This window comes from Megalopta genalis, chromosome 18, assembly GCF_051020955.1.
Source record: "Megalopta genalis isolate 19385.01 chromosome 18, iyMegGena1_principal, whole genome shotgun sequence".
NCBI classification, from domain to species: domain Eukaryota; kingdom Metazoa; phylum Arthropoda; class Insecta; order Hymenoptera; family Halictidae; genus Megalopta; species Megalopta genalis.
The window spans coordinates 670128-683181 of NC_135030.1; the positions used below are offsets into that span (position 1 = coordinate 670128).

At 35.8% G+C, this 13054-nt stretch overlaps 1 protein-coding gene across 3 annotated transcripts in view; it reads right to left on the bottom strand.

Moving 5' to 3' along the window:
- LOC117228409 (uncharacterized) overlaps positions 1-13054 on the bottom strand; it is a 38208-nt gene that overhangs the window by 699 nt on the left and 24455 nt on the right. For all 3 annotated transcript variants that reach the window (XM_076527273.1, XM_033484147.2, XM_076527274.1), the window contains exons 5-10: positions 9674-9982; positions 8696-8995; positions 8193-8498; positions 6570-6872; positions 626-770; positions 394-554 (exon numbers count right to left, since the gene is read on the bottom strand). In XM_076527273.1, the coding sequence (XP_076383388.1) occupies positions 394-554; positions 626-770; positions 6570-6872; positions 8193-8498; positions 8696-8995; positions 9674-9982 (1524 nt within the window). The remainder of the gene's footprint in view (positions 1-393; positions 555-625; positions 771-6569; positions 6873-8192; positions 8499-8695; positions 8996-9673; positions 9983-13054) is intronic.

Below are 13054 nucleotides of genomic sequence, written 5' to 3' on the forward strand. Positions count from 1 at the left end.
TAAGAAATTGATAATATACTCTAGAGCAGGGCTCGGAATTAACCGGCACGCAACATGAGGATCGCGGACCGCAACGCGGTTCGACTATATGAACCACCGCGTCACTGTGTGTCGCGTATTTGTTGAATACATGTTCAATTTAAAGTTGCCGAGGCTTTCATATTTTTGTCGTGGTATTTGAGGTGTAAACAATCTTGCCTTTTAAAAATAATTCGTTACTGTTGCTTCTGGACAAATACTTACTACCAGGGTTTGTACACTCGGCATTTATGTATATAATATATTATATTATATATTATATAACAATATATATATATTATATAATAATATATATAACAATATATATATTACATATATATTGTTAAGTAAGATTAAATATCAAAAACCACGTACCACCTAAACTATTTAGCACAACGACAGACGCGCTGCCCAATTCCGCATCGCCGTATTCGTTAGGTACAGTGAACTTGCACGTCCAAAGTCCCAAATCGGATTGATCGGGCTTAAATTCTAACGTGCACAGACCTGTACCATAGTTCATTCGAATATTGTGTCTAAAAATTCAGAGAAATGCATAAATGAATCCGAATTTATTAAATACCACGGATACAAAATTTTGAAGTACCTTCTGTTTCCACTCATATTTTGATAAATATGAATCTTCGACGCATAAATCCAGTGGCATTGCACTTCCGATAGCACAGTTTCCACTTTGCATGCTAGCGTGACCATTTGATGGGGCACAGCCCACACTGCCATTGTCACCGGTTCTAAAAATCATCGATCCTGTGTTATAGTCAGTGTTTCATCTTTTTTATTCCTTGCTTTATTCCTTGCGAACACAATTACCGATATAGCATCGAAGTATCTTCCTTGGTGCAAATCCTCCGGAAGGAACATAGATCAAAATGAGAGTGTGCATTTGGTGCTCGAGTTGTGCACAAGCAGTTTCGTGTGACTCTTTGCAATATGAAGGGTGTTCAGTTCATACGTATTCACATATAGCAACAGTGGATTACTCACAATAATTTGTAAGGATTTTTGGAAAATATTCCGCTATACGAGCTGAAAATTATTCCATGGTTGATGGGATTAATGGTTAATCATCTCCAGCGTAAATAATTATGCATTTCTGACCCCTCGTGACATAGCCCGTACAAAGAATTTTCATTGCTAATCAAGACCAAAATTGATCAATTTCTATCACTGTCCGTTGTGAATAGAGTAGAAAAATTAATACACTAAAAACGAAGGCGGTAGAGAAGAATAAGAATGGCGAAGCAATGCATTATCAAGGAGAACATTTTCATCGATAAAATAGAAAATTCTATGAAATCAGCATCATCAGCACTCGTTAAAACAATCAAAAATGTCGCGATGTTGGATACTGCGAATATAAAGCAAATCATTGTTCGCCTCATTTTATTTTTAATATAATAATATACTATTGTAATATTATTATTATGTAATATATTATTATGGCTAAGCGAAATCCTGGAAAAAATATTCATTTAATATAATAATAATATATTATAATATTAAATAATAATAATAATATATTATTATATTAAATGAATATTTTTTCCAGGACCTCGCTTAGCCAAATACCTTTTTCTAAGCATCGTTTTCTTTGTTCACTCTGTTATATCCAATTTAAAGTTGCCAAGATTTTGATACTTTTGTTGTAACATTTGAGGCTCGTTTTCTTAAATTCATTCATTCCTGTTGCTGCTGGCCAAATACTTATCGTCAGGAATAGTATTTCACATAACATAGCGAATCTCGAAAAATGCACAACAATGAATTCATCCAGAAGTTAGAAATTACCAGAACGTTGCCAAACACAATGGAACAACAGGCAAAATCTCACAGTTGTAGAAGGCCGCCTAAATATTTTTGTTGTTTTTTAACGTTATGAAAAATTTACTTTCTTCCCCGCCGTAGAATTTCGAGCTTGACAAGGCCTTAACTTAGTAGACAAGGACAAAGAATGATTATAGTGAAAGGCAACGGGGGACATACTTACATGCTTACATCTATAGGATGCCGCGACTGAACAAAGAAACCACGTGAGAATGAAAATTTTATTTTCAGTTCAATTTTGATCTTACTTTCATAATTGCAGTACCAATAGCTTTTTTTGGTTAAACTGAATCCAGATATGATATAAATCAGATTACGTTTATCGAAGAGCTTATTGTCATAGATTGCTTATTAATTTATCCAAGAGTAGCTTAATTTAATCCGATTTTCACCACGTCTGGACTCATTTTAACGAGAAAAATAATGCTCTAATTATAAAGATAAGAGGACAATTACTAAAAAATGTAATTTTCTTTAACGCACATTTATTTTTTGCTGGATGCGGTATCCCTTTAAATTCCGAATCTTGACCGTCACAGCTCGACATAGTTAGTTATTACACATACATCTTCACTTTTACGTTGTCGAGTCGTGCTCGAGTCCAGCTCTTGGAACTAAAAGGTATCCGATGCATTTAAATTTATATAATGGCAATCGAATCCAAGAAATAGGACAATGAAGTTTTCGTATTACCATTTATTCAAAGTAATGTTTTACAATGCCGGGGACCGACGTTTAAACGCGCAAAAAACGTACGATTCAGTCTGGGTAAACCGATTCTCGAATTTGCTCACTTTGGGAACTTAACAATACTTCAATGGCACACGAGGATATATTAGTTAATTAATTGAAGCGTTCTAATGTTTGATTTGTTACACGCATTGCTCGTTGATACATAAAGTACCACTTTATGTCTTGCAGAAGTACGGTAATACGCTTCGGATACTGTCGTACTGTCATTGAATTTGTGAATCATAGTCTATAGAGCAGGTCTGGGCGAATCATTTCGACCGCGAACCGCAAGCTCCCATCACCGATCCCTCTCTTTCACCACTATTTCGGTTCCGTGAATGCTAATACTCCGCACCGCAAGCGATGGTGTCACGTGAGTGTGCGAGGGACGTCGAAGGTGCATAGTGGGGGCGCGCTACGAAGCACGTAAGAGGGGGAAGAGAGACGCGACTTGCCCAGACCTGACTATAGAGCAACGAGAAAGTCGCATTGCTCGGAACGACGGCGAACATACTCGTAAAAGGAGAAGCTTAACATTAAAAATTGTCTACTTAACGTTAAATTTAGCATATAGCTGGATATAATGAGTATAATAAGAATGTATCGTAATATCCTAAAATTGTGGTCTTATCACGCTACGTTGAAACGTGAAAGAAACTTTCGCAGTGTTGCCGGGTTCGTCTAGACGAATCCAGAGTTCATCTAACGAATTCGAAATTTTATTAGCGAACAAAAGTCTCTTTAAGGATCTACCAGTTAGTAAATAAATATGGTTAATCTTAATATTAAAGTTTTATGCGTAGTCCTTCTTTAAATAATCAATAGCTAATTCGCTTCGAATCTTATACATTACGAACGTGCGATCATGCACATATACCACTTCTGCGTTGAGCCATAGAAAAAAACTACTTCGCCGTTTATTAAAACTATTTGCAAACCGAACACCGTTGCTTTGAAAAAACCCTCGGATTTTGTTAATCGAAAGGATAATTCATAATAACTATCCATTTTAGCTGTCGTATATTTGTTTTCCAATTGTAAGCTCAAAACAATCTAATGAAATTTATAGTTTATCTGCACTAATTGTAAGAAGGAATGATTTTTTTTATCAAATTATACCTTTCTAAATAATAGAAAAAAAACATTGTTAGTTACGATTCGACAATTTTATTGCTCAAACATGAGATCGAATTATTGGTTTAAAACATATTCAACCTTTTTTTTTGTTAAAAGTTCCAAATTTAAACGACAAGAAAAAAGACTTCGTAATGTGCATATTCGCGTTATACGTAGCAATCTACGTGTTCGCCGAGGTTACACAAAATGACGTCGCACAGATTGTATTATACTTATTGTATTATAATTGTTTTATATTGTATTATATATATATATATATATATATATATTATTGTTTTATATATATAATTGCTTTATATTATATTATATTTTGATTGCATTACACAGATTGTATTATACTTCAAGATAAATTTTGGCAGGGAGTGTTTTTTCAAAGCGTGGTCTTGAACACTTTTGCCATCAACAACGGTTTTCGACAATAAATAATACGCCGATAAAGACTAATACTAACGGTTATACTAAATGCGTATAACAGTTTTATACGGTTAGCTCGACGTCCGTATACGTCTCGGCCATCGAGTATACTAAATGCGAAGTCATTTGAGCGTAGCCCTGTCGTTGAGCACATAAATAAGAGAGGATGAATGACGTTATATGACAGGTGTTATCGGATGAAAAAATGCGCATTCGCGAGCTTGCCTATGCGAACATGATAAAAAACATACCCGTTATATTTTGCGTAGCGAGAACAGATTCATTAAACACTAATTGCTATTAGTGTGGACAATCTCCAGCTATGATACATGCTTAGTGTTCTCTCTAATAACGTATTTGGCACATAAAGAAAACGGATGGAATTGCGATCTGTTAATTCGTCGTTAGGCTTCCGGGCATAATGATCCTCTCTTCCTTCAATCATCGCGTGTGTAACATGCGATGTGCGACCGTGTTTCCACTGACAAAAATTTTGCAATGCCAAGCAAATGTGTACAAATCTACACGCGTTTGGATAGTACATCTTGAGAAATCGAACCGCATGCCGAGCTATCGATCGATTTCGATAAATATACGAAAGAAAAATCGTACCGAAACGAACAATGAAACTGCCAGCTGGGTAGTCCGATTGCAAATAAGATCGAGGACCGACGCGCACGAGAGTGCTTCTCTTAACAAATTTTTGATCCGATCGAATTGGACGAATTTTCATATTCGGTGCTCGACATTCTAGAAAAATGTCTGAAAAATCACTGTTCGATCTAGCCTTGGGATTTAAGTACGTCGAGGTCGTCTAAAATCAAATCTTGCGTGAGATCACTCGCACTATGAATGACCTAGCTCCGTAAAGCGGGACGTGCATAACATCGTTGCACTTTAGTTGCGTTTCTTTTTGTGATTCTAATAAATACGTTATAGTAATCATCACCGCCTCTTCCAGAGGTGAAAGTGATTTTGCATCGGTTCACAAACAGTGCTGAACATTGTTAGAGATAGCGACAAGAATTCTGTTGAAAAAAAAGCTAACAAGAATTGTTAGGACAACGTTGTTCGATAAATATAAATGAAGAAGGTTTTAGAAGGTATTCATTCTCAATTTTATACCATTTTACTGTAGATTTTTTTGAAGTCGTTTCTCAGACATGTTATTTTAGGCCAGCTTCAGTTCGATACTTGGGTTTGGAAAAGGTGATAGACTTTTAGAAAATCGTGCATCTAAAAGATATGTATTTCCATGAAAACTATAATTCAATGGAATTTCATGGAAACCAACGATTTACGCTATAATGAAATTCTTGTGAGTTTACGGTGCTAAGGTCCGTAATAGATCATACATATAACCAACCAATATATATATAATAATAATATTATATATATAATATATAATATATATAATATAATATGATATATATATATATATATATATATATATATAATATATAATATTATTATTATATATATATATTGGTTGGTTATATGTTGGTTATATATATATAATATATAATATATATAATATAATATGATATATATATATATATATATATATATATATATATATATATATAATATATATATAATATACCAACCATTTGCTTCTGTCGTGATCTTTAATGATAAAGCTCGGAACACATTGACAAACATCTTCATCGAAATCTGCTTCAACGAACAAATATTGCCTCTTGTGATATCGATCGCAACAATCAACGTTCAATTGAATCAACGTCATATGACAATTTGAGTCGAAACATTTCACAGGATACGAATGCCACAGGAAATGTGATGCGAAGCCTTCACAAGTTGTAGATGCGAATGAAAGTGCGACGATGATTCAAAAAAGCATGCACCGAGATACCGTCGCGATTATAAACATTATTATGATTATGATACTGTAAACTGTAAGTGAATCGTCACCAACTGTAGAACTATTGACGCACACACATCGACTTCCGACAGAGAATGTTATTGATTCCAGGAAGAATTAAGCGGGGTAAATCTTCTTTCTCCGTAATGTGTATACTACATACGCACGTTTCTACGAGGACTAAACAATTTTCAGAATGTTTCTCCACTTTCTGCGGCTTCAATAAATTAAAAAAAAAAACAAACAGAAAACAATGTTCCTTGCGTTCTAGAGTCTGGTGACTCATCCTGTACAATAATACGTAAAACACAGAAAAAACACTACTACGCTCTGACACTGTACACACTTCCAGGATCTATGGCCGACCGATGATTTCGACCACATGATTTCAATGTTCTCGCGTGGGACGCGTATCGATAGTCGCGTCACGCGTCGCGCGAGATTACGTCGACCAGAGATCCTCAGATCGATGATTCAATAATGTTTAACACCCCCACCGGTGGAAGGAACATCACGAACCCATCTCAGGATTCGATGATACCTGGTTCCAGGAGGCTCAGCTTCGCTGGCGGCGCGTCCGTGTAGTTTTGTCTGCCGCGTATCCTGGCGCCGCAGGTCCACAGTCCTTCCTGTTCCGCGAGGGCGTGGCTTAATCGGACGCTGCAGTCTCGCGCCTCGGTCCCGAACGCGGGGAACTGTTTCACGACCACCGTGGTGTTCGAGTTCACCGGCGTCAGGGACCATCGACACTGTTCCACCATCGACGAGGTCACGCATCGGAGGAGGACGGAACCGCCGGACGATATTTGTATGTCCTGCGAGAGCTCCGAGAATTTCACCTCGTCTGGAATATAATCGGCACGGTTTAGGAAAATTGAGAAGAAAAAAGATTTCGCATAATATTATATAATATATATAATATATAATATAATATATATAATATATAATATATTATATATAATATAAAAAATAAATTATAAATATAATATAATATAAAAATAAATTATATATAATATATATAATTATATAATATATAATATATAAGAATAATATATAATAATGTATAATAATATTATATAATAATATATAATATATTATATAATAATATAATATTATATATATATAAGTTTCTACTGTTGAAATGATCGATACGATAAAAATCGCTGGAAAATAACCTTGACGATCATTATTTTTTTGGCAAGTAATACCTTCATATGATCAAAATTCTCTTTTAGTTGTGCATAATCGTTGCTAATAATGAACATTTGTACGAGTCAATCGTAACAATTATACAGGGTGTTTCGTAAAAGCATGCCAATATTTCGAAGGATAATACACGAACATCAAAGCAAGTTAAAAATGTGATATGAACATAAGTTCCATGTATCTTAATTTTGAAGTTATCACACATGTAACTTTGAAATTAATAAGGTTTTTATCGTGTTAACGAAGTTCAGTATTATAGGGAAAATAGTATATTCGTCGTAAATTGCTTAAATCCCCATGTTTTATTTGTTCTTATCGTCCCGTTTCTTAGAACAAAAGGTTTTTAAAATAAATTTCCCTTGTCTGCAATTGTTACACTGTCCGACACTATGAGATCCTTGCAGAGGTTCCTCGGCAGGACCGAAGCTATGCGTAATCAACATCGATAGAGGGATCGATCCAATGGGGGGCACCGAATAATATCACTTTCTTTCGAGACACTTTTTGTATACATTTATAAATAACGAAATCATTTAAACATGTTGTCCACGTGTTTTTAGATTTCGTAGAACAAAACAGATTTAATGTTACACAGATATAATATTACACAATACATGTACGTGATTTTGTGTGGCAAGAGAGATGTATGCACTTGTTAATTTGTTTTCTAGTCATCGTATCTTGTGTTACGATTTTCAGTTGTTACAATCTGGTTACCTAAGCTTAAGCATACTAGATTACATTGAGAAATATCTGGAGTTTTATATAAGAAAGGGCTTTTGCTATTTGTCGTTTGTTGGGAAGAGTCCCGTTTAGAGTCTCTTTATTTAAAAATTAAAATTCTATAACTACTGAAGTTATTGTTAGTTTCGGACGTATTAAACTATCTTTTGAGTGTCTTATCTACTGAATGCAACAGTGTCACGGGACTCGAACGAATGAAAAATGACGAAGTTACCTTGTTCGAAGACGGTGAGTTTGGCATAAGGGGTGGACAGTACTGTGTTCAGGGAACTGATCGACACCTGGCAAGCCCACTGACCCTGTTTTTCGGTGTACACGCGTGGTATGGTGAGCGAACAATCTCTACCAAGGTCGCCATTACTCGGGAATTCCTGTGCCACGGCTTCTGGATCGTCCCCGTGAAGCGGTTTCCAGGTCCACGTACATTTCTCGACGCGACTGCTCGTTATGCATTTCAACGAAACCTCCGTCCCAATCGGCGCAGAAGTGTCCGACGGCATTTCAACGAAGCTAACTTTCGCTGGAACGACCAGAGACGAACGGATTTTGATTAACGACACATGTTCTACGGGAGCAGCTTTACGTTTTGGGCGAGTTTTGACGAAAAACTGGGAAACACCTTTCCGATTGGTATGAAAGCTTCTGCGCGTCGATGTTCAAAGAAATTGATATCAAGTTCGATTGGATTTCAATGTACCACCAAGGCTAATTAATTACCTGTAGGCAGTATGCTGACGGTCGCCGGGGGCGCCCCATGCACAATTCCTTCGGGCGATAACCGGACACCGCAGGTCCATAAGCCCTCTTCTTCGTACAGAATGTTTTTAAATCGTACGGAACAGTCGTGATCGGCGTCTTTGTTCGGACTAAATTCCTTCACTAACAAAGGTTCTTGGCTGGAATTCGTAGCCTTCCAAGACCACGCGCATTGAACCACTGGCTTGTTCACCAGGCATCTGAGCAGCACTGACTCACCGGGTGCTACTTGAATTCCTCTGGACAGTTGGACGAACTCGACTGAGCAGCAGGAACAGGAAGACAATTTAGATACGCGAACATTGATAGAAGGAATTTAACATGAATTTACCGATGCGGACTTTAGATCTACGCATAACGAATCCTTTTACAATTCAATTTATCCATTTTGTCTTTAATGATTTATTAACGGGGAAAATATGTATACAAAATGTCCCAAAATGATGTTACTTCCGGGAAATGAGGGATTCCTGAGGTCATTTCTGACATAATTAACTTTATCCAGAAGCGGAGGATTCCTGAGGTCATTCGAAGCAACTTTTTCCTTACCGAAAATGCAATCTGCGGCTTTGTTTACGAGTTATTAACGAAAAACAATGGCCAATGAGAATCGAATACGGCCGACGCGAGGCGGCCCAGCCAACCAGCGCGCGAAGCCCGGTTCCGCTCATTGGCTCGGTCGCCTCGCGCCAGCCGAGCTCGCCTCTCATTGGTCACTGTTTTTCGTTAATAACTCGTTAACGGTGCCTCGGAGAAAATTTTTGTAAAGGACAAAGTTGCTTCGAATGACCCGAGGAACCCGCCACTTTCGGATTGCGAGACATTTTTGGGACACCCTGTACATCACCACTAGTGTTAGGAGTGAATTTCATATACGTCACCACCATAAGATTAACAAAAATTGCATATTCCCTTCCTGCAAGCATCACGTTTTCTTACCTCCTGATATGAGAAGTCGAATGGGATTTGATTGCGTGAATGAGGAATTCGGATCGACCCTGGCGCCGCATGTCCAGTATCCTTCTTGTCCTGGCAATACATTCTTGAACTTGATACTACAGTCTGTGCTGTCGTTACCAAAAGCTGAGAATCGTTTCACCTCGAGATTCCACGGTTGCGATTGGTTTAACTGCCGCCAGGACCATTGACACTCGCGGACGGGTGACCTCATCTGACACATTATTTGCGCCGAGGATTCTGCCGGTACCTCGACAATGTTATCGTATTTTGCAAATGCCATCTGAAGACCTAAAAACAAGCGTAGATGCGCATTGTATCTCTTGTTGCCGGTGCTTTATGCAATTCATTTTTAGCGTGAATCGTTATCGTAAATCTTCTTTGTTATTGTACAATAATAGTAGACATTTGTGAATTGGGGTTTCCAAGGATACGAAACTTACGAAAAATAATACTTCAAGCTGTATTTGCTAGAAATAATATTTTACAGGCGTTGTTCATTTCATTACTATACATAGTCATTTTGTCGTGCCCGTTTGGATATTTTGGCTTGAAGATTTTTCAGATTTTAAGCTTGACCCCCCAACGATTTCAATGACCATGAAATATGGTGTCAAGGTATCATCATTCTGAACAACTTTTACCCGTACACGTCACCGTCGTTCGGCTTAGTAAACGAGATGTTTTCAATTAATATTTGTTAAACTTAGGTTGCAGGTATATTAACATTCTGGGGGTGGTACAGACGACTGTATTATTCTAGCATGCTCCACGTAAACAAACATGAAGAATATATATATATATAGATAATGTTCCAGATATTAGTTTCACACAATTTTAAATCTGTTATTTATTCTTAATATATATATAATATATATAATTTTAAATCTGTTATTTATTAACATATAGTATATATATTATCTATATATATATAGATATATCGTGACATGTTTTATGTATAGAGAAGGATAGAGAAACCATAACTATATTCTTATGGTCGAACATTTGAGTGATTACTGTAAATCATTAGTCCGAACCAGTGACTCTAGATTTCACACGTTTTATCGTTGCAGAAAAATGTTGTTTAAGTCGGTGGTGAACATAAAATTGCCTAATCAAGATAAAGGTAAACCATGGTAATACGACAGTCCGGCCTAGGCACACTTAGATTAGGTTACCTGAAAAAAAATGTACAGTGTGTAAAAGAAATATTGGTACACCTATAACAAAACGGTACACTTTTCTAAAATTGGCTTCAATTTTTTGGAGATGTTGGGGCCAGTTTACTGAACAATGAGAGAGAACAATGAGAAAAAAATTTTAAAAACAGCACATTTTTTCTACTATCTTTTTATGTGAGTCCATAACGAAAAGGACACTAGTTCTTCTATCATCTAAAAAAGAATTCTAGTCATTTAGTCCAGCTTTAAAAAAGCTGTGCCAATACTTTTTCAGAAGTGTGCCAATACTTTTTTTTATCCACTATACTAGGTTATACTATGTTAGGTTTCCCATAGACATGATAGTTCATTCTGTATTTTCAACATAGGCGTAGGTGCTAACCTTAGTTTCCAATATATCTTGGAGACTAAGGTCGAGCGGCGGTAACGCGTGTACAGTATCGGGAAAAGTTGTTTAGTAACATGCCGCCGACAACATGATTCATGGTCATTGCAATCGACATGGTCATCCGCCTTGTAAATAATTATACAATGTATGTGTTATTTTCCAGTTCTTATTCATTTTCATTCCTACCACATTTTCAAACTTTGGAAACAATTTAGTCTGTATGTTAAAATGAGCACCGTCCCAAACATTTGATGTAATTCAGTGCAAACTGTTATCTTCAATGCTGTTCTTTCAAAATAAAAATACTATCGATCCACTTGAAATAATAGTAATTTGAAATAATTAATTATTTTGTTTTTTTATTTGAGATATAACGAAAGATATAATCCTCGAAATAAGATTCAACGAAAAGATTTGATTTTAAGAAACGTTTACATTAATTTGCTTTATGCAAAATTCTGTCTTCATAAAGACGTAATCCTCGAAATAAGATGCAACGAAAAGATTTGATTTTAAGAAACGTTTACATTAATTTGCTTTATGCAAAATTCTGTCTTCATAAAGACGTAATCCTCGAAATAAGATGCAACGAAAAGATTTGATTTTAAGAAACGTTTACATTAATTTGCTTTATGCAAAATTCTGTCTTCATAAAGACGTAATCCTTGAAATAATATACAACAAAAAGATTTGATTTTAAGAAACGTTTACATTAATTTGCTTTATGCAAAATTCTGTCTTCATAAAGACGTAATCCTCGAAATAATATGCAACGAGAAGATTTGATTTTAAGAAATCTTCTCAGCAATTTGTCTCGAGCACACACACACACACAAACTTTCTTCAAAACGTTCATCTTTAAGAGATTTTTGTCCGGGTCCACCTAGTATGTATTGCTGTGAAAGGAATTAATCGTTCCACGTTTGGTGCGGAAGATGGAAAAGGAGTGTCATTTGTCAGAAAAATGTTTCTAATTATCCGATAATCATTTAACTTTCTTTCTTTCTTTACTTTGCAGAAATGTCAATGAGGATGTCGGTGTAAAAAAAGAGTCAGAGCAGCTGGTAATTAGATCATCGTATAATTTCCACGAAACATTTCAAAATTATCTCAAATAATTATTTCAAATCATCATAAAATAAATAATATTTTAAATAACGTCGTCCCATATATGTCCAGGTCCATTAACATGTATCTTTAAGGCTAGAGATTGGAATACATACATCGAAACCCATCTTACCGGTTAGTGAATTAACACCTGCTGCGAGAAATTAAATTCATGTAAACATACGTATGAACGTGTAAACATCGTTTAAATTCTTGTATTGTAATTAATTTGCCGTTTTAACACATTGACTGCCAGCCACGAGTTATCTAGTGGTAGACGCCCGCCACGACGCGTCCAAGAAAAAAAGGATTGGTAATTATTTACCATTATTTAAACCGTAATATTTACCGTAATAATTTACCAATTATTTTATTTAATAAAAAAAGTCTTCCATTGAGACAATGAAATATAAGCAGATTTTCGAGAATCTATCCAGGATTATTATTAACTACCAGAATACTAAATGTTCTAGGTAATCATAATCGACATGAATAATGATTATTGTATTAAGCATGACCAACGATTACATTTTTCTTCGATTACTTATGCTATCTATTAATCATGATTACTTGATTACATAGTAACCATAATCATTAATCATGAACATGATTTCACGTTGGTCACAATCGTTAATCATTAATCAAATTACTTTGTGCCAAACTTTGCTGCTTTATAACATTTAATAC